General features: G+C 60.6%; 2 protein-coding genes across 5 annotated transcripts; both read left to right on the plus strand.

Moving 5' to 3' along the window:
- The first annotated feature begins 2,495 nt into the window (after positions 1-2,495).
- Positions 2,496-13,150, plus strand: TNFRSF14 (TNF receptor superfamily member 14). 4 transcript variants are annotated; one of them, XM_074334237.2, is made up of 9 exons: positions 2,496-2,720; positions 6,105-6,260; positions 7,044-7,152; positions 7,701-7,826; positions 9,010-9,165; positions 9,324-9,414; positions 10,415-10,572; positions 11,430-11,464; positions 11,655-13,150. In XM_074334237.2, the coding sequence occupies exons 2-9, from the start codon at positions 6,195-6,197 to the stop codon at positions 11,775-11,777; spliced, it is 864 nt and encodes a 287-aa protein (XP_074190338.2). In that variant the 5' UTR covers positions 2,496-2,720; positions 6,105-6,194; the 3' UTR covers positions 11,778-13,150. The 4 variants fall into 4 exon arrangements, with proteins under 4 accessions (XP_074190338.2, XP_074190341.2, XP_074190339.2 ...); XM_074334240.2 differs by lacking the exon at positions 2,496-2,720 and adding an exon at positions 3,606-3,727; XM_074334238.2 differs by lacking the exon at positions 2,496-2,720 and adding an exon at positions 5,311-5,708.
- A 3,775-nt stretch (positions 13,151-16,925) lies between these two features.
- PRXL2B (peroxiredoxin like 2B) lies at positions 16,926-20,826 on the plus strand. Its single transcript, XM_019757113.3, has 7 exons — positions 16,926-17,794; positions 18,068-18,272; positions 18,917-18,968; positions 19,531-19,594; positions 19,685-19,760; positions 20,058-20,176; positions 20,650-20,826. Exons 1-7 carry the CDS (start codon positions 17,732-17,734, stop codon positions 20,740-20,742), a joined length of 672 nt encoding a protein of 223 aa, XP_019612672.3. The 5' UTR covers positions 16,926-17,731; the 3' UTR covers positions 20,743-20,826.
- Positions 20,827-20,921: the final 95 nt, after the last annotated feature.

The raw sequence follows: 20,921 nt of genomic DNA on the forward strand, positions 1-20,921 counted from the left end.
CAGATTTCAGGGGCTCTTTTTCTGTATCGCTCCCATGTGGCTTTCAGTCTGCGTAGTTCCCTCTTTCTGGATCTCTGCTTGTAATTTCCATCTGCTTAAGCAATCCCAAACCCTCATCTGCCTCTCACTGCAGCAGGACTGCCATAATCTGCTTAGGATTTCTCTCTCTGCCCTGCAGTCCAGAATGTACCTTGAGCACAAAGCTGGACTGGTCCTCGAGCTCAGTTAATGTGCTGTCCGTCTCTCAGATCCCGCTTTGATGCTGCCAAATTTCTGAAAACAGCTGATTCATAGTTTTTCACTTTCTAGCTTTTGTGGCAGAGGGTAAGTCCAGGCTGTCTCACTCCATCATGGCTGGAAGGAACCAGCTCCCCTTTGATGAACACTTAGGTTGTTTCCAATATTCACTATTACTATAAAGCCTCAAATGTACATTCCTATGCACACATTTCTTCCCATTCAGATCAGTATATTACTAGGATATCATTCCTGAAAGGGTCTTTCTGGATTAAATAGTCAAGGATCTAAAAAACTTAATATTTACTTCCAAACTGCCTTCCAGAAAGGCTGCCCCCCGCCGCACTGCATCGGAGGATCTGCTCCGTTCACCATCATAAGTTCTGTCGGGCCTACTGTGTGCCCATCTCAACCCTGGGGACGTGCTCCTCCCTGTCTTTAGCGTGTCTGCCCATCTTGTCTGCCTCTCTCAGCCAGCTCTGCTGTTTTCTCTTCCTTCTGTGATTCCCACACGTCCACACTCGCCCTCCTCCCCTGCTTGGCCAATGGTCCCGGGCAATGCTGCCCAATTGGAGGCAGGAGGCCCCTGCTGCTCCCAACACTTCCACAGTGTGGCAGTCTGTGGCTCTCCCTCGGTGCCAGTCCTGCCCAGAAGGCCAGGGTCACCCATTTGTCTGGTGAACCAGGGACAGGAGGAGCTCTGTGCCCCCAGCCATCTCCCAGGACTCTCTTCTTGAACTGAGACAAGGGAGGCAGCTGTGAGTGGTGAGGGAGAGCCTGGAGCCATTCCTTTGGTCTTCCCTCATCTGCTCCTCCTGGATGTGTGGCCTCCCCGGGCTGGCCCCAGCTCTCTGCCTTGCTTGCTTTATCTATAAAGTGATGGTTGCTAGGGTCATGACCGTGTGCTAACACAGGGTTCTTGTGAGGGTTAAGACTGCACGAACGCAGGTATGGTTAGGTGAGGGCCTAGCATCAGCCAGCGCAGACGGACATGAGCTATTTGATTACTGAGGACGAGCGAAGAGAGCCATTGAGAAAAGCACCCGAGCAGAGAGGACAGTGCATGGGGGCTCTGGGATGGAAAGGAGCTGGAATCACCAGGGACCCGAAGCGTGTGGTGCGGCTGGAGCCATGAAGGGCAGGAGATAGGTGGAGAGGCAAGTCGGGCCCCAGTGGGCAGACTGGGGGGAACAACCTGGAAGTGGGGCAAACAGGGTCTCAGTTACGGTTGGAAAAGGTCCCGGCTGCTGCCTGCACAATGGAAAGTGAGGGAGTGGGGGGTGCCGAGGGTGCCTGGAGGGAGGGGTGTGGGAAGCGTCTGGAGGCTGTGTCTCCAAGCCCAGAATTGGCCTGGGTGTGGGTGTGAAGTGGTTGACACGTACGAGGTGACTGCCTCCCAGGGCCCTTCCTGATTTTGGGTGGAAGCAGAGGACTTTCCCCAAGAGGGGGGATTGCAGATGGTTATTTGGGGGTCGGGGGCTGGCGCACGCTGAGCTTGGGACGCCTGGGAAATGTCTGAGTGGACAACTGATACCCTAGCCTGGAGTTTGAAGCAGCCAGTCTGGGCTGGAGTGGAAACCTGGCCCCCACCATCCCAGGCCCCCCATTCTGCTCCCAGAAGGCTACGATTGGATCAGGCACCTCAACCTCTGGGACGTCCCAGGCGCCCAAACACTCTCTGACCCTTGTCTGACCCATGTCTCCCGAGCCCCTTCTTCTGTCTGTCCCCTGGCCTCTCTGTCCATGCTCTGCCCTTCATCACTCGAGCTGGAGGCAGAATCCTGCAGGCATGGCACCTCTGGGCGTTGGCCAGGTTGCCCTCTCTCCACACCCTCGCTGTCCCCCCTTGCAACTCAGGCGTCCCACCTGGGTGACCCCAGGAGCCTCCTTGCCTAGCTCCGTCCACTCTGTCCACCCTCCGAACAGCAACAGCTGCACAGTTTCCTGTGTGCAAGATGCACCTGGCATCTCCAGCCTTCCTCCAGGTGGGGCCTTGGTGGGCACCACAGTGTGCCCCGCTGTGCCACACCAGGAGTGGACCTCAAGTACTTCTGGCTACACTGTTCAACCCACGTCCTTTCCTCAGAGAATGACCTGCCCACCTTGTCCCACCCCAGGGCTCCTATTCATCCTTCAGAGCCCCAGCTGGCCTCTGCCGCCTGCTAAGCGAGTCCTCATCACATGACTCTGAATCTGGCATTTAGACTCCTTCACTGGACCATGACTGCAAGAGGGTGGGGACCAGGCTGCTTTGCCTCTGAGCCTACTGCCTGCCCGGGCTTGCACAGAGCAGGGGGCTGAGATTACCTAGCTTTAACACAGGGGAGAGCAGGGCCCATCCGGGTCGGCCTTCGCAGTGCAGACACTGGTTTTCACAATCTCTCCTCCATCCTCAAGATCCTGGGAAACTCCTTCCAAGAAGGAAGAGGAAATGTGACCAGGGGATTTCCAGAGAGTTCATGTGCAGCTGTCTTGACACGGAGGTATTGGGGCGACACATGGGTGCAGGCTGGGGTTGTGGGGCGGGTCAGCAGGGTGATGGGGCTGGGGTCCAGGCAGGCCCTGCCATCCTGGAGCTCCGCCAGCTGTGGCAGAGCTGGGGTAGGAGAGGCCCAGCCCCAGTGTGAGGGCTTGTGATCCTCAGCAGGCACAGCCTCATTTTCCCCATCTGCACTAGTGGGAGGTGTGCACAGATTCCCTCTGAAGCCCCAGTGTCTGGCCCTCCCCTGGGCCCTTGGGGGTCTCTGGGCGCAGGCTCTGGTTATGTCTGGAGAGGAAAGGGCATCCTGGGGTCCCAGTGCCCACATCACACAGGGCAGTGGAAGACGAGGCCCTGGGGTGGGGTCTACACCCCCCAGGTAAAGATGGGGTGCATGAGCCCCATGGAGCCCCAGGCAGGCACTCCCACATCCTGCCCTGCGTGTTGATGCCTGGGGGCCCTGGTGGGGTGAGAGGAGAGCGGCCCCCAGCAGATGCCATCCAGCAATGAGGACACCTGGTGGGCCCAGCTCCAGCCGTCCCCATTTGTCTCATCTCATCACTGATGAATCCAGCCCTGGAACAGGGCCTGGCCTGAGAGCATGAGTAAGGAATGAATGAATGAATGATGCAGAGATCTGAAGCCCAGGTCTTTTTCTCCTGCTTCCAGGGACACAAAACTCCTTGCCCCCAGAGTTTGCATTCGGGGGGGGGGGGCAGGAAGACATTGAATAAATAAGAGCCTGGGGTCTAGGGTGAGGGGGTACAGGAGGGGCAGGTTTTAAATTCAGCAATCAGAGAAAGCACCATGGAAGAGGCAAGGTTTCAGTGAAGACCTGGCACAGACAGCATTCTGTGGGGCCCCTTGAGCCCTGACTCTGGGTTCAGGCACCCATGACCTTGAAGCTTGATGCCAGGGTGTGTTGGGGGAGAGGCTGTGGCAGAGGGAGCGGGAAACGAGCCAGCCCGGCCACTCCTCCCCGTTCAGGCTGAGACTCACTGACGCCTGTGGGTAAGTCCTGATCCTAGCTGTGCCTCAGTTTCTCCACCTGCCCAGGGTGGAGTGGATGACATGACCTTTCAGGGTGCATCTGAAGGGAGGGGTGGGTCGAGAGTCAGGGGTGGGGGTGGGTCCTGGGGGTCCTCACCAGGTGTCGGGAGAACATCTTTTTTCTTTAAAATCCTTGGGCACCCCACCCTGAAGAGCACCCAGGGGTTGGGAGGTGAGTGGGAGGGAGTGATGGGAGTCCGAGCACCCCAGAGCCTGTTCTGGGTCCCTGCAGTACGCTCCAAGGGACCTGTGTGCTGCTGGGGTTTCTGGAGCATTCCAGAGCACTCCCCAGGGCTCATCAGGGCTGAGCAGAGCGTGCAGGGGGGTGCCCCTTCCCCTTCATTGGAAACTCCAGTGGCCTGTGGGCAGGGGAGTATAGATTGGGGGACCCTTTGCCAGGCCCTGGGGGGGATGGGAACCTGTGCTGCCAGGAGTGTCAGGGGGTCTCCCAAGCTGTGGGTCCTGCCTGACCCCCACCCTGCCTCGGAGCCCTGGGGTCTGCATGGCTGGCTGTTTGCCCTGGGGGATGGTGGCCAGCAGTGGGCCCTGCCTGAGAGCTGGGAAGCTCGGTCCAACGGGACAGTGGTCAGCCCCCACCCGATCACAGCACCAGACCCTCCCCCAAATCCCCCAGAAGTGAAATTAGGTAGTGGCCCCAGGACTTTGGTGCCAGAGACTGCCCAGGAGGGGCTCCAGGTCCGCCTTGGCTGGGTGTCCAGCTATCAGCTCAGGAGCGGTGGTTCCCGTGGCTCCTGGGTCTGGTGAAGGCCTGATAGGGACCTTGCCGGGGCCTGTGGAACTGGATAAACACTTTAGGGTTGCGACCAGTCTGATTAGACCAAAGCTGCCACGTTTAATTTGTTCTACAACCTCACAGATAAAGGAGTCCGTGGGGGTGCCATGCCCATCCCATGGGCTGGGGGTACACACGTGATGTGGAAGTCAGGGGGCCGTGGGTACGGTTGACTCCCCCAGGCACTCCCCGTCTGGGCACCAGGGGTGGGTGGGCTGCCTTTCTCAAGCTCCCCCTCCCCCACACCTGCCTCTTAGGGCACCAGGTGTGTGTGTGTGTGTGGGGGGAAGCTGCTCCCATAGTCCCCAGCTCTGGGGGTGGCTGTGGTTCTGGAAAGACCCAACGGGGAGAACCCCTTCTGGACAGGAAGACTGGGGTTTGGTTCTGAGAAGTTTTCATCATGAGACCCTGGGCAAGGTCATGTCTCTTTCTGAGGCCCCACTTCCCAATCTATAAAATAACAGTAGAAATCATTCAGCCCCATGACCTCCTGGGACAGATGGGGTTCTGAACGCATGGGTGGTGGGAGCCTCTCTGTGTACTCAAGGATGACGGAACGCCCCCCGCTCCCACCCCCACTGGGGCTCAAGGTGCTGTGGGAACAGTGGCCTTGAGCACAGCCAAGCTCCGAATGTGAAGGTGGAAACAGCCCAGGCAGATGTCCAGGTAGCAGTGGGGACCCAGCAGGACCACACTGCCTGAAAGGGAGGTTTCATGCCAGGTGTCACGTGGGGTCTCCTGGCCCTCTCCCAGCATAAGAACGCAAGATATGGCTAGGCCAAAAAGGAACACCCACGGACCCACAGATAGGGGAGTCATACCACTATATTCTCACTGGAGGCTGGGTTGGGGACAGCGGAAGTTGGATCCACATGATCTGCAGCCTGCCGTCCACTTCTCTGCCAACCAACCAACCCCACTTGCTAGCTGCACTCCGCTTTTGCTAGCTCAGCCACCATCTTCTTTCTAGCCCCCATTTTCTGCTAGTGTAGCCACGGCAGTTATATTAGTGGCCAATGGCCATTCACTACCTGAGCCAGCACCTTTCCACGTGAGGCTGAGAGCCTGGAAACTGCACTCCTGGCTCTGTCCCCGAACGAGGTTTCTCTGGATGGGACTGTTACCCCATTTCTGTAGCTGCTGACACAGGTAACAGGAAACAGGGAGGGCTTTGTGCTAGGGAGCAGCAGGCGGGCTCTCAGGAGAAGTGCAGCCGCCATTTGGGGCACCTGCTTCTACTGGAAACTCAGGGGGGCTGCTACTGGACAGGAGGGGCCAGGGGAACTGCTGGGTCAGATGCTGGGCTCACCCACTGGGACAGGGTGGTCGGTGAGGAAGGCTGTGCTGCAGGCCCCACACTGAATTCGGCCTTTATTTCCGTGGCCCACCCCCTGCCCCCACTTTGCCTGGTCATCTCCTGGGTCCGGAGAGCCCAGCCTGACATGGTGTGCTCCCGGGCAGCTGTGCGCTGGAGGGGCCCTCAGAGAGCAAATAGTCTCTGCCTCTGATCTGCACAATGAGTTTCTCTTTCATTTTCTCTTCTAGGAAGTTAGAGCACAGGAAGGTCGAGTCAACTCTCTTGCTGGCGGGGGTCCTGGGACCGGGGCCAGGGAATGAGGAATTCTGAGGAGGGACATGGAGCTGCTGCCAGGCTGGGGACCGCCCACCTGGAGCCCAGCACCCAGCACCGCTCTGAATCTGGTGAGTCCTGTGAACCTCGTCTGTCCCCTGGGCCCGTTCCTGTCACCGCGGTGTGCGCAGCTCTGCCCCTCCTTCCCAGTGTCTGCCCTGGGCTGTGCCCCCGTCCCATCCACATACCAGACTTTGCCCCAGCTGCCCAGCTACTTGGGCTGTCCTAGCCCGGCACATGCAGTTCCTTGGTCACAGGCAGGAAAGCCATTCTCAACCACAGGAACTCCCCACTGGCAGCCCCCCTTCAGGGCAGAAAGCCAGGGACCTGCCATTGGCTGGGAGCCTGGCAGGGGCTGATCCCTCCCCACCGCCTGCAGCCTGTCCTGGGACTCAGATCATCTCCAATGTCTGTGCACTGGGGTGACGCTCCTGGCCAGCGGTCACCCCCTCAACCCCCTCCCGCACGCCCCCCTGACTGCCAGGGCCCCCAGCACGGCCTCCTTCGTCTGTGTGCTGCAGGGCAAGAGAGACCCTACCCTCTGTCCCTGCCAGCTCCCAGCGCTCAGGGGACCAGCACAGGGCAGCAGGGAGGCCCAGAGGCTGTCCAGGCCAGAGGAGGTCTGGCCTTCCCGGGTGTGGGGACCCCTCTGGTGAGCAGGGGCCCGAGTGGGGAGCTGGGCAGTCCCCACCCCAGGCTCTTAGGGTCGTTCGTGGACAAGAGACCATTCCCAGAGCTTGTCCTGGGCCCACCTTGACACCCCTGCAGGGCACTGCTGCCACAGGGACCCTGGGACTGAGCCTGGGGCCCCCCTGGCAGCTCCTGCCCCAACACCCTGTCCTCTTCTCACTTAGGCTCTCTACTTCCTGCTCCTGGGGTCCCCCCACTGCACTGAGACGATGCCCCCATGCAAAGAGGAGGAATACCCAGTGGGGGACGAGTGCTGCCCCAAGTGCAACCCAGGTGGGTGCTGCCCTGCTGGGACCCCTGTGGGGGCAGGGCTGTGGTCCAGGGACACCTGTGCAGGTACTAGGGACAGGGCAGGCACTCCTGCCCCCTCCCTGGCCTGGAACCCCTGTGTTCAGAGAACCCACCACCATGGGAAGCATGGAGCTTCTGGGGCACAGAGGAGGGTGGAGCCTTGAACCCCAGGATGGCCCCTGCGGCTTCCACGCTTTCCCACGAGGCCCCCACTACACTGCACAGAGGTGGGGCTGTGGGATGTGGCCAATCCATTTGCGGCCAAAGGACTGGGGTTCAGACAGGGCACCGCATCACAGCCAGGTCTCCATGTCCCGGGAGACCCCACATTGTACCAGAAAATTCCCACTTACCCCAAGCTGGCTCACTGGTGTGGTGGGAGACAGCTTAGCAAAACACATGGCCTTGGGGACCTCTCAGGTGCCTTTCAGTCCCTGTGGCAGGCGTCACACCTGCCTCCAGGTGGCAGTGATGTGAGAGCTCCTGAGGGCCCGCCCCCATCCTGACTGTGGGAACCCTCTGGGCCGCAGGTTACCATGTGAAGCAGGCTTGTGGGGAGTTCACTGGCACACTGTGTGCTCCCTGCACCCCTGGGACCTACACCGCCCACCTCAATGGCCTGAGTGAGTGTCTGCAGTGCCGTGTCTGTGACCCAGGTAAGACCTGAAATCCCACTGTCCCAGCACACAGAGCTGTCCTGGGCCAGGTCCCGCCCCATCTCCCAGCGGAGCTCCTTGTGGGGGACCCTTCAAAGGAGCCTCAGGCCCATGGTCCCTCCTGCCTCTTCCAGAGAGGGTCTGGAGCGTCTCCCCCCATCACCCCACCACCTAGGCATTCCGGAGCTCAGGGACCCTATCCCATCGCTAGGGCACCCCAGCTTGGGGCAAACCCTGACTGAGTAGAGGGTTACACCCGCCTCTGCCATCTTGTGTGTCCCCTGCACCTGCAGTGTGCAGGTTCTCAGGACCCTCAGCTTCCCCGACCACCCACACGCATACCCTAGGACCCTCCTAGGGCTGAGCACTGGAGCCTGGGCCCTCTTCCTGCCCACGGCGGGTGGTCTGGAGGGCGTTTCCCAGGAGGAAGGGCAGCACAGAGATGGAGGCCAGAATGCTTTGGGCTTCAGCGAGGTGGGGCTGAGGGGCTCTGAGCCTGGCGCTGCATCCACAGATCTTTCTGAAGAAAGCACCTGCCTGACGGGGCAGAGGTGGGGGCAGAGGTCACTGAGGTGTCCCTCAGGAGGGTTCAGGGTGGACCAGGACCCCTTGCTACCCTAACCCCCACCAGCTGAGGGTGGGTCTGCGTCCTGTCAGTGCCATCTGACTAGCCTGGTTTGCAGGATGGGAACCTGTCTAAGGGACAGGTCTTCAGGGCTGGGTGGCCTGCGCTGGCACTCGCTTCCTCGCCGGCCCCCGTGCTGACTTGTTCTCACTTCCTGTCTGGGCCTAAGCTGGGAGGACTTCTCACTTTCCCCGGAGGCCTGACCCAGCTAGAAGACCCTCCTGCTGTCACCCCTTCCCCTTGAGGCTGGGCCTTCCCTTCCTGCTGCTGCTCATGTCCCTCAGAGCCCCTTTGGGACTCACCCCCTGTGTCCGGCACCTCTGGGCCTGTGTTTCAGCTGAGCTGGGGGTGCACTTGGCTGGGACCCAGACACCCCCCCCAGGGCTGCACAGCTGGGCTGGGGTCCTGTCACCCAGTGCACTCACCAAACCCCGGGCAGGAGCCCTCAGGCCTGCAGGTGCTGTGCAGCCCTCAGCTTGGTTTCCTCCAGTGACGGGGCACTCACCACCACCATGGCAGTCCTTGATGCTGCTCTCAGCTCCTTCTCTTGCATCCCAGCCATGGGCCTGGTGACCCGGCGGAAGTGCTCCAGCACGGAGAACGCTGTGTGCAGCTGCGACCAAGGCCACTTCTGCACGACGGAGGACGGGGACGACTGTGCCTCATGCAGGCCCCACAGTGTCTGCAGGCCAGGCCAGAGGGTGCAGGAAAGAGGTGAGCCACAGGCTGGGCCCTCCCCCAGCTCCCTCTGCCTGGTGCCCAGCGTCAGTGAAGACACAGACCCCAGACCCGAACCCAAGGGGTGGGGGAAGCCCAGCTCCCCTCCAGGCCTGGGCCCCGAGGCCCCCTCTGCCCGCCCCTTTGTTTCTCAGGCACCGAGCGGCAGGACACAAAGTGTGCAGACTGCCCGCCCGGGACCTTCTCTCTCAACGGAAGCCTGGCAGAGTGTCAGCCCTGGACCAAGTAGGTGATCCCGGTGGTGTGAGCCCCGTGTCCCCAGGAGGGAGCTCTTCAGCTCCCCTGGGAGATAAGGGCCCTCCCCCATCAGAGAGACGCTGGGCCAGCCCTGGCCACACCTGCTAGAACCCTGTGGCTTTCATACAACGTGCCACGTTGGCCAAGAGCCCGTGTCAGCTCCTCACAGTTCCCAGAGTGAGAACGAACTTTACTGGAGGAGGGCGGGCTGCTGCTGCCAGAGCCCCCCAATCCTGTGCTCTGGGTGTCCCCCAGTGTCAGGGCAAAGAGGCTACCCTGTGATGCTGGAGTCAGGAGAGGCTATAAGCGGGGCTCTCAAAGTGAACACCCCACGCGCCCAGCAGCAGGACCCCCGAAAGCGGATCCCTGGGTCCCAGCCCTGACCTGAGTGCTCAGATCCTGGCAGGAGCCTGGGGTGACCATATGGCAGGAGCCTGGGGTGACCATATGGCAGGAGCCTGGGGTGACCATACGGCTGCCACAAGGGAGGGGTACTGGTCCTCTGTCTCCACCCCGCCCTGCCCCTCCTTCTCCCTTACCCAGGTCTCTCCCTCTATAACCATCCTCCCCACCCCTCCTGTCCCCTCCCCAGGTCTGTCCCTCTATAACCACCCTCCCCACCCCTCCTGTCCCCTCCCCAGGTCTGTACTGGCTTTAGCAGTTTTCTGTCCCTGACACCGGGCCTGCCTTCGTACTCTGTCTCCTTTGCTGCTCCTCTCTGTGCCCGGGGTCTCTAGCCGTCTCTGTCTTCTCTCCCCTTCCCCTGTCATGTGTCCCTGTTCCATCCTGGTTCTCCTTCCTCTTCCTCCCCCGCCCTGTCTCCCCGTAGCTGGGGGACATGGGGAGTCAGACAGACCCACGATGGCCCCGAGAGCTGCCCTGTCGCTGGGCCAGCCTGGCTGTGCAGCGGGCCCCTCGTGGGTCCTGTGATCATGGCCAGCCTGGTGCCTGTGTTGCTGCCTGCGTCCCTACCACCCCTCTGTCCTAGGTGCAGCGGCCTGCTGCAGGTGGAAACAAACCCCGGGACCAGCAGCACAGATGCCACCTGCTCCTCCTGGCGATTGTGGGTCTTGCTCTGTGTCCTCATCCTGGTTCCCGTTCTTCTGCTCCTTTGCTACATCGGGGTGAAAGCCAGAAAGTCATGTGGTGAGCAATGGCTCAGGTCCCAGCACTCTCATCCCAGACACCGTCCCTGGCTCTGTCCCTCACATTCAGGGGCCTGGGTACCGGCTGCCTGGGAGGGCAGGACCTCCTGGAGCGTTGGGCCACCCCAGTGCCCGCTGACTGCCGCTGAGCTCCCGTCTGCCTTTAGGGGACAGAGAAGCAAGGGGAGGGCTGAAGTCAGCAGGGAAGGCACCGGGTCACCAAGTGGCGATATCATTCATCCCTACATTCACTCGCTCGTGCAGTGTCCACCCTACTCTGGGCTCTTTGTCTGGGCCACACCCAGCTGGTCACCAGGATCCGGCTGTATAGACCCACCTACCTCTGGCCTTGGGGAGCCCGAGAAGGCCCAAGGGGGAGCAAGCCCTGAGCAAAGACATGCAAAGGGGAGAGGTCAGCAAGGTCCTCGGGGTGCTGTCAGCACAGCTGTCCTGTGTCCTCACCTTGTGCCCCAGGCTGCAGGCAGGTCTCAGGGTCCCAGGCTGTGAGAAAGCTGGGCAGTGGCTCGTGTCCCTTACCTCCCAGTTCTGGGGCACCTGCTCCTTGAGGGGTGGGGGACCGTCCTCTGTGAAGTGCTCACACCTCTGACTGGTTGATGGTCAAATGGGGTGAGTTAGGAACGGGTTTGGTAGCTGAGGAGGTGGGTAGGGTGTGCCCCCATGTCATTTCACCTGTCCTGGCGCCCTGGTCAGGCCTGGCAAGGAGCCCTGTCCACATCAGTCTCGCCAGCCTCGGAGAGGGTCAGTCTCTGGGCAAAGGTCGCACTGCCAGAAGCAGGAACCCTGGGTCTCCCCACTGCTGTGTGGCTCCTCCCTGACACGTGTGTCTCTGTTTTGCAGGAGGACACACCCTAACCCTACCCAAATGTCCTCAGGTAGGTTGCTTATTCCCCACGTCGGAGGTGATGCTGCTGAGCCGGGTGGGAGCCCCAGTTCCCTGAGGGAGCCGAGTCCTTAGGCCACAGCCATGCTCACTTGGGAGGGAGGTCACAGCCCCTCCCCCTGGGGACCGGTTGCCCCTGAGCATCATGGGCCCACAGTGTTCACGCTAAATGTACCCGGCAGCTGGAGAGACAGCGGGCAGAAGGGAACGCCGCAGCTGTCCAGATGCTGCCAACATCACAGCTCCTGCCAGACGTCACTACAGTGGCCGTGGAGGAGTCAGCATCCATGTCCCTGAATCCATGACTCTTAGGAGGGACTGACGAACTGATAAATGGCTCAAGGACAGACATACACATGACTGAGCCATCTCCACTGTGCCTGTTGAAAGCTGCCAGGCCCCCAAGGACCAAATGTGGGTGCCAAGGGAGCTGGTGGGACCCACTCCTGGAGTAGAGGAAGAGGAAGAGACGTGGCCACAGCACGAGGTTGGGGGGGAGGTTGGGAGGGTCCCCGATGGAGGGCACCTCTCCCCTCCCTGGACACCAAGACCCCTGCCCTCGGCAACCAGAGCTGTGTGATGGGAGCATGCATTCCACCGAGGCAGCCCTGGGGACCAGCCAACCCACGCAGCTCCCTGTGCCCCAGGGGGAGCAGCTGCCCTGGAAATGGACCAAGGATGGCGGAGACCCCACACGCCTCCCCATTAAACTCCCAGCGAGTCCCCGTGACTCCTGGCAGCCAGCGTCCGCCAACCGCTCACGGCAGCACAGCTCCAGGGAGAGCCGTTGTTCACAAACTAGCTGTAGGGGACCCAGCTCACTGGCCTATGTGGGAATCGAACCGGCGACCTCTGCTTTAGGAGCACAGTGCTCCAACCAGCTGAGCCACTCAGCCGCCCCCTGGGGGATGGCGAACAATGTATTCCTTTGGGGGGAAGAACTTTCCCCATTCATTCATCCCTGGTGATAGTGCACTGGCCTGGAAACGCACCTTTCATATGCAAACCAGCCAATCCAGGCCCACCCCCACCTCTACTGGGCTCTCACTACCCAACCCAGTAACTCTCTGCCCTAATCACCCAGGGCCTACTGCCCAGAGCCCAGCTGGAATGATTCCTACTAGCCAGTCCTCAGTCTGCTGGCCACCTGTCCCTGCCTTTCCCACAGAAAGCACAAGCAAGGCTCTTGCCCAAGTGTCCTCCTCCGTCTGCCTCCTGACTGGCCTGGGGCTTCCCCAAGTGGGGTGCCCACCCCCTCACTGGGAGCTGTGAGCACCAAACTCTTCAGTGGCCGTTATCTCCTGACCTACTGGCCACATCCTACCTGAATAATGGTAAAACCCATGTTTTAAAACAAGGAGTGCTGGGCCGGCTCGGTGGCTCAGGTGGTTAGAGCTCCATGATCCTAACTCCGAAGGCTGCCGGTTCGATTCCCACATGGGCCAGTGGGCTCTCAACAACAAGTGTTGCCAGTTCAACTCCTCGAGTCCCTCAAGGGATAGTGGGCTGTGCCCCCTGCAACTAGCAACGGCAACCGGACCTGGAGCTGAGCTGTGCCCTCCACAACTAAGACTGAAAGGACAACAGCTTGACTTGGAAAAAAGTCCTGGAAGTACACACTGTTCCCCAATACAGTCCTGTTCCCCTTCCTTAATAAAATCTTATATAGAAAAATAAAATAAGCAGTGCTGCGTCTACAACTGGGTGAAGGGCCCTAAAGGGACAGGGATAGGGGCTGGGCTGGGGGCCACAGGGCCAGCTTTTGGGCCTGGGGATGCTCGGCGTCCCGCTGGGACGGGCAGCTCAGTTCCCTGAGAAGGAGCCCGGGATGGAGGTTGGGACCGTGGGGGGACTCTGACCCGTCCACTCTGCATCACTTCCTGGTGTGTCAACGGCCTTGCCTGGGTGTATCCTCATGCTCTGGGCCCTGGGTGGCAGCTGACAGGGGCTGCCCCTTCCTGCTCAACGAGGCCCCTTCGCTGAGGGCAGGACACAGCTGCTGGTGCTGGCTGGGGGCATCACCTGCTTCGAGTTCTGAGCCTGGGGCAGCTCCTGGGGTCGATGTGGGCCACCCGGGCTGGCGACCTTGCCTTCTGCCTGCTGGGTCAAGGAGAGTTCTAGAACTTTACTGCGAGGGTGCCTGTCTGCTATCTGCCACAGCTGGACCTGGAGTTCCAAGAGCTGCCCTGAGGACCTGGGGGGCAGGGAGACTCTCTTGGATCAGGGTCCGGGACACTCCCCAGGACTGAGACTGCCCTCCAGCTACTGGTCTTTTTGCAAGAGGAGACCCACGTGATCAGCTGGTGGCCACAGGACGAGGTTGGGAGGGTCGCCAGTGGTGGGCCCCTCTCCCTGCCCTGGGCACCAGGACCCCTACCCTCAGCAACCAGAGCTGCGTGATGGGAACATGCATTCCACCGAGGCAGCCCTGGGGACCAGCCAACCCACGCAGCTCACTGTGCCCCAGGGGGAGCAGCTGCCCTGGAAATGGACCAAGGATGGGGAAGACCCTCCAGAGTGGAGGCCTGGGTCCAGGGGAGACAGCCCGCCCAGTAAGGAGTACAGCTCTGTGGGGGGGTGGGGGGACCCAGGACTCAGCCAGGCACGAATGAGCTGGGACATCAGGCCCCAGTGACACTGGCTGCAGATTCCCAATGGGTGGCAGCTCCAGAGTCGGGGCTCTTGCCTGGAGGTGCCTGGCCTATGTGCTGGTCAGCCTCCTATCCCCAGAAACTCAGCTGCACAGACTGACCCCCAGCCAGAAGGTGCCCATGACCCCAGGCCGCCTGCTGCTGGAAGGGGGCGTGCTGCTAGCAGGTGGCACCCAGGGCCTGTCCCTCTCCCTCAGGACACTGGATGGGGGAAGTGGCCTGGAGGAGACAGAGGCAGGAACACAAAGAGCTTGCTACAATCAAGAAATGAGGAGGGGTAGGGTTTGGAGATTGGGAGTGGGCTCAGGTCTGCTGGGTGGGCAGCCACTGGAGGGCTCAGGGTGGGGATAAGGGGTGAGGCCCCTCCACCCTGAGTAGGGAGCCCTTCCCCACTGTGCCCATAGATGGGCCTGCCTTGTCCTGTCCCATGACCTCCCTCAGGACACCCCATAACCAGTTGTACCCCTGGATTGAAAAAGGAGTGCCACATCACAGAAGCACAAAATAAATACATCAATTCAAGAGCCCGTGGGTACCTTTGTCACAGGAGATGTGGGCGCTGCAGACCGGTCCAGCGGGCACTGCCCACACAGTGGGTTTTCACTGCTGCTGACGTCACTAGGCTGAGGACCCGTCCCCTCTTCCCCTCTATCCCCTTCCCCCATATACCTGAGCTCCTGGCACAGACCCTGAGCTTCAGGTGTCCAGGCAACCTGTGTGCTGCAGCTCAAACCCTGGGTCTGTATTTGTATAAAAGAAGTCCCTAGGAGAGTTTGGGGTCTTGTGAAACTGGTTTGCGATGTTTCGTTTTGGCCGTTGTGGTGCTCTCGGAGGTTTCACAGTTGTTGTGTCCAGCATGATGAGGATTGTGGGGAGGGAGAAGGGTGGCGCAGGGTTAACAAAAGACAATAGCCATGAATTGAATTGGAGCGCGGGTCAAGGGGATCAGTCTCAGGCACTGACCTCCGAATTGGGCCAATGTGTAGTTTTTATTGGTAAACTTCTAAAGAGGTAAAAGATTGTTAATCTCAAGATCTGTGTGTTGGTAGCCTGCTGGCTGTTTTTCCAAAAGTTCCCATCGTGTTCTAGCTTGTATTTTGCCTTCAAACTGGCAAATCTGCAAGGAATCCATTGATATAATTCCATCCGGCCTCAGTTTGCTGAAGCACTCCCTTGAGAAATCCTGGGAAGAGTGCAGGTGAACAAACAGTTTGGCAGCTCTAAGGCAACACAGAGTGACTGTGATGTGTCCATTTCTCACTATAGACCTGATGCCTTCTTGGCTGGAAAATAAGTCTCCGTCTTGGTGGCCTTGGCCCTCACCCACACAGGTGAGCCCAACAGTGTTGGGGACCTGCCAGCCTGGACAAGCATGTTCAAGCAGCACCGGGAGGCTGGCAACCCCGATCCCTGTGGCAGGCAAAGGAAAACTGTCTGCTACACAGTCAAGAACTGGGTGTTTCTGCTCCAAGGGCATTTAAAGCTCTGGGCATCGGATCGGCAGGGAGGGGCCCAGGCAGCTCTGCTTCATGGCAGGCGATGAGGAGCGAGGCCGAGAAGCGAGCCCTGAGGGCTGGGGTTGATCCAGCACCTTCACCCACCCCCACTAGACCTACCCCCACCTAGAAGGAACGGGGACCCTTGTCCCCTGAGGGGGTCATGCACAGGTCAAGGTATGCTGGGATTTGATGGTGACTCCTGGCTGCCCAAGGTTGCTTCCTTCTGCACTTGGGGAGGAGGCACTGTCCTGGCAGGCGGGAAAGTAACATACGTGAATTTGAACGTGATTCTCAGGTTGGGTATAGATGGACGGGACGTTGTGGGGGTACTTTTTGGGGCCCACACACAGAGAGGTGTTGAGTTGTGAGCGCCACCCTTGGACGTTAGGACCTGGACCCCGGACCCACCACTTATCCAAGGAGTCCTGGCTGTTTTGATGAAGGATGGTTTTAGAGGCCACCGTGTGCTGCCGGAGTACTCATTGTCACTGGGATGGCATGCTTTGAGTGTCTCTTGGTGGACATGGTAGGGAATGTGGATCACAAAGTGAGTGAAGGCTGTCTTGTGAGACACATCTGGGACAATTTTAGCACCAAAATAAATGACGATAGCCATGGATTAGATCCACTGAATAAAGTGAGAAATCATGAGGCCGACTAACTACAATGGAGAGAGAGCAAACTGTGTCACCCTTGGGTGACCCAGTAGTCACTGTCCAGGTAATATCATCAATGGGGGACGGTGGTGGCTAGTCTCAAAGCATCTTTCCAAAATACAGTTTGTTTTAGATGAAGCATGTGAATGTTTCATTTATCCTTAGATCCCAGCTCCCAGGGGGTGACAGCCACAGGTCTTGTAGAGGCAGCCCCCCCCCACCCCACCATCATGACCCATCCTGGCCTCCGGGGCCTGCACTCCTGGGCTCTTCCCCTCTCTTCCTCCCTCCAAGGTGGGCAACGGCCCCTGGGCTATTAATTTCTGGGTGGCCTCCCCTTCCTCTTTTTGCTTTCCCTGCATTCAAAACCCCAGGAGATGAACTCCCTCTTTTTAACCCAGGGACTCGGTTCTGTTCTGGTCTGGTACCTGGACCTTCAGTGCTACCCATAGGCTGAGGCGGCAGCAGGAAAACAGAGGGCTGGGGCCTTCTCTACTGTGGGTGCCGTGCAACGCAGTGTGGGCTCTCCCTCCCCAAAGCCAGGGCTGGGGGCCGCCTTTCCTCCTCCAGCCTGCTACAGGCCCTGGAGTGGTGCGCGGACCCTGGGAGGCAGGCCACGACCCTGCAGGAGGGCGGGGCACGTCCAGATGGGACGCCACTGTCTGTCACGTCGGCCTCCACCCTCTTGGCTTGGGCCTCCACCTGAGGGCCTGGGGCCTTCAGCAGTAAGGGGGGGTCACACTGGTGTCACAGGGCTGTCGTGAGGAATAAACAAGGCAAACTCCTTAGGCACCGAGTAGCTGCTGCTATCTCCTTCGGATTCTTTTTACCCTAAGTTGGGGGTTAAAGGCAGATATTTAGCTGGCATGAAATTGATAGAATTTTATGGTTAAAGAGAACACCGACGTGTAGTTGAGAAAGCGCTGCATTCCATAGCCTCCTGGCCTCCACACCCGCGATACGGGGGCTCACACTGCTCGCCTTCACTCTGTCCCGCAAACCACGTACTACGACGCTGTCTCTACTTCCTCTGCTTTGGTTCGAGACCCCGGGACACAAGCTCGGCCCCTCCGCACGCATCCCACCAGGACTCGCCGGCCCAGAACCGGCGCAGCACTGCACCGGCGCAGGCCTGCAGTCCGCCGTCAAGCTCCGCCCGCCGCCAGCGCTGTGGCGCCATTGGTCGAATGGCTTATGCATATGCAAACTAGGTGACTGAACGCAGGTTTTGCGGTAATAGGGGCGGGGAAGCGTTCTGGGGACTTGGACTGCGCGGAGAGGAGGCGATCTGAATCTGGACCTGGGCGGAGAGAAGGTCTAGGGGCGGGGAGGCGGTCTGGGGGCGTGGCCGGGGCGTGGCCCTGCCTGGAGCCCGGCTCCCGCGGATACCTCAGGTGGAGCGCGGCGGGTCGGGAGCGCTCACTGCAGCAGGAGGCCGAAGCGAGCGGCCGTCATGAACTCCGTAGATCTTGCCCGCGTGGGCGCGTGTGTCCTGAAGCATGCGGTGACTGGGGAGGTGCGGTCCGATGGGTGCAGGGCGGTGGGCGTCCCCCCAATACCTGCCCGGGAGCCCCGGCAGCGGCACCTGGGGCTGCCGTTGGGGCGTCGTGGGTAGGTCGTGGGGGGCGGAGGTTGTGCGGGCCCAGTTATGGCCGCTGGGCCCGGGCGCGGGGTCGGCTCCGGCCCGAGCAGGTCACCGAGCTGAACACGGCGGGGGCGGGGCTGGGGGCGCGGACGATGCGGAGGTCGGGCAGTGGTCCCGCGGCTCCCCTCATTCGTCCCCGCGCAGGCCGTGGAGCTGCGGAGCCTGTGGCAGGAGCAGGCGTGCGTGGTGGTCGGTCTGCGGCGCTTCGGCTGCATCGTGTGTCGCTGGATCGCCCGGGACCTCAGCAGCCTCAAGGGACTCCTGGACCTGCACGGCGTGCGCCTGGTGGGCGTGGGGCCCGAGGCCCGGGGCCTGCAGGAATTCCTGGACGGGGGCTACTTTTCCGGAGGTGCCTGCGATGCCGCCCCTCCCACCCCAGAGCCTCCCCCTCAGCCTCTCCCTTGCCCTGTCCCCACACTCAGGGCATTGGGACCCCCCTCCGTGCCCAGCCCCTTCTCTCTCCAGGAGGGCCTTGCTTCTGTTTCAGTTCTCCTCATCTCTCCTGCTCCCTGCAGCTGTGGCTCTCATCTGCACCCCCTGCCCTGATGTCCCTCCCACTGTGGACGACAGAGTAGCAGGTCCCAGTGGTGACTCTGGCCTGATCAGGACCAAGGGTCTTTAGTGGGTCAGCTGCGAATCTCTTCCCCACCTCCCCCCTCTGGTCACTGTAGATGAGACACTGAACTTCCCAGATGCCCCCTCTGCAGGAGAAGCCAGGACAAGAGCCTAGGCTGAGCTGCCCCACTTCTGTGTCCCAGGACCCCTCCCCGGGCACCCAGGATGTGCCCTCGCAGAGCCCTGAGCACAGTGGCAGAGTCCAGGCCACTCCTGCTCCTCCCTTTCCGCCTGTCCCTTCTGGGCTTCAGCCCTGCTCTGCACCTCCCCACCCCGGGTGGGCAAGCTGGGAACTGAGGGTGGAGTGAAGGCTGGATGCAGGAGGGCGCCTGGCGGTGGTGTGGGCCTGGGGCACATACCTGTGGCCTCTGCTTTCAGAGCTCTACCTGGATGAGAGCAAGCAGTTCTACAAGCAGCTGAGCTTCAAGCGGTGAGGGGGCGATGGGCCCATTGCTGATTGTTCCTCTCCCTGGGCAAGTGGGCTCCGGGAGCATCCACCGCTCTGACCAGCCTTTCTGCCGGGCTCTCTCGGGTACTGTCTCTCATGGGCTGTGGGTCTGTCTTCTCACCCAAGACCTACCCGCCACAGGCTGCAGAAGTGGCTGGGAGCCTAGAGCCCCGTAGGGCCACTCCAGTCACACAGGCTGGCTAACCCTCGTGATTGATGGTGCCAGCTAAGCCAGATCCCCAGACTTACACAGGCTGGGGCCCTGTCCATGCTCCCAGCACCCTCTGCCGGATGGCAGCTCGTCAGCCCCTGGCTGGGTGCCCCAGGGCTCCAGCAACTGCTGCTCGCTGGGCAGGTGCTTCTGTGGACCCGCACGGCTGGTTGCTGGCCGGGCTGCTCTGTGCCTCCTCTGAGCGCCTGTTGAGACGGGGTGGGGTCTGCTTGTGAGAACTGGTCTGTGCATCCTGTGGAGACTGGGGGCAGGCGCTGGGGCTCAGTGTCCCCTAAGCATCAGAGCCTGGACAAGCCGGCTGTGTCTTCGCAGGTACAACAGCTTGAGCATCCTGCCAGCCGCCCTGCAGAAGCCAGTGCGTGATGTGGCCTTGAAGGTCTGTGACAGCCAGGGTCCCTGGGGATTGGGCGTGGCCTCCTGAGGGCTCCTGTCTAGGGCTGACCTGGGCCTGCTCCCCTCCCTCCAGGCCATGGCTGTCGGCATCTGGGGGAACCTGTCTGGGGACCTGCTGCAGAGCGGAGGCCTTTTGGTGGTCAGCAAAGGTGGGATGGGGCTGAGGGATGTCAGGGGCCAATGCCTGGTCACGTGGGTGCCAGGGCCACATCCTCAGGGAGAAAGTCTTGGTGAGCTTGGTGACCACGCGTGATCCCCCCTCCCTCTGGCTGTCAGCCTGGTGGCAGCTCTTCCTCTATGGTGTGGCCTGGCTCCAAGTGTGGGCTTAGATGGGTGGGGTGTGGCAGAACAGCTCACTCGAGTCAGCAAGCAGGTGGGGTCGTGGCTGGAGGCTGCGTCCCTCCTCCTGGCACCAGGGGCACCCTGACCACCCCCTGTTGCTGCAGGTGGTAACAAAGTGCTGCTACACTTCATCCAGAAGTCCGTAGGCGACTACGTTCCCCAGGAGAGTGTCCTGAAGGCCCTGGGCATCTCTGCGGAGGTCTGTGCCAGCAAGCCGCCCCAGGTGAGTTCCGACCTGGGCAGGCTCTACCTGCTAAGAAAACCCCACCACACACGCACCCAACTCTCCTGGGTCGAGCGCTTGGCATGCTCAGGGGCTGAGCTGGATCCTGAGGGCTTTAGATCACCCCAGGATGTTAATGTCACCACACTTCGTAGAGGAGAAACAGGCTGAGAGCAGGGAACATCAGGGGCAGGGTGGCTGGATGGCAGACACAGCAGGGCCACACAGAGGGCGGTGACTGCCTGGCCTGCAGGCCTGTCTACCCGTCCTCTCAGCCTTAGGAGGGTTGGGTTTGTCCAAGGTGACTAGCTGGCATTAGGGTGGTCCTGGTGGCTGATGTCCTGTGTCCCAAATGGAGAAGAGTGGCCAGCACGCTCCTTCCTCTACTTGGGCCAGAGATGGCCGTGGGTGGCCCCAGGTGCTCTTGGCCCTGGGGAGTGGCTGGCCTGATGGGGTTTCTGCTGCCTCCACAGTGTGAAGAGGAGACGGGCTCGAGGCAAAGGCCCCAGGCTTCTGAGGATGTGGGAGGCATCTGCTGTCCTGGGCACAATGGAAGTTGGATGTGAAGAATTGTTCTGCAATTTCTGGCCTGGCATGCTGCACCCTGCGTGGGCAGCGGGTAACTGAGCATTACACTGCGGTTTCTGTTACTGGGCAGTGTTTTCTTCATCCGCTGGGAGCCTGCGTCCTCAAGGCCAGTGGGGCTGCCTCCTTGGAGACCTCAGGCCTTTGGTCAGGGGTTGGG

Source organism: Rhinolophus sinicus, chromosome 14, assembly GCF_057876585.1.
Source record: "Rhinolophus sinicus isolate RSI-liver-muscle chromosome 14, RSI-T2T, whole genome shotgun sequence".
Classification (NCBI taxonomy): domain Eukaryota; kingdom Metazoa; phylum Chordata; class Mammalia; order Chiroptera; family Rhinolophidae; genus Rhinolophus; species Rhinolophus sinicus.

What these genes read in the sequence shown, in the direction of transcription:
- TNFRSF14 (XM_074334237.2), top strand. Translation starts at nt 6,195, where the DNA reads ATGGAGCTGCTGCCAGGCTGGGGACCGCCCACCTGGAGCCCAGCACCC. An exon ending in CCAGCACCGCTCTGAATCTG is followed by an intron (nt 6,261 to 7,043) that starts GTGAGTCCTGTG and finishes CTTCTCACTTAG; the next exon opens with GCTCTCTACTTCCTGCTCCT. An exon ending in CCCTACCCAAATGTCCTCAG is followed by an intron (nt 11,465 to 11,654) that starts GTAGGTTGCTTA and finishes TGTACCCGGCAG; the next exon opens with CTGGAGAGACAGCGGGCAGA.
- PRXL2B (XM_019757113.3), top strand. Translation starts at nt 17,732, where the DNA reads ATGAACTCCGTAGATCTTGCCCGCGTGGGCGCGTGTGTCCTGAAGCAT. An exon ending in AAGCAGCTGAGCTTCAAGCG is followed by an intron (nt 18,969 to 19,530) that starts GTGAGGGGGCGA and finishes GTGTCTTCGCAG; the next exon opens with GTACAACAGCTTGAGCATCC. An exon ending in TGCGTGATGTGGCCTTGAAG is followed by an intron (nt 19,595 to 19,684) that starts GTCTGTGACAGC and finishes CCCTCCCTCCAG; the next exon opens with GCCATGGCTGTCGGCATCTG.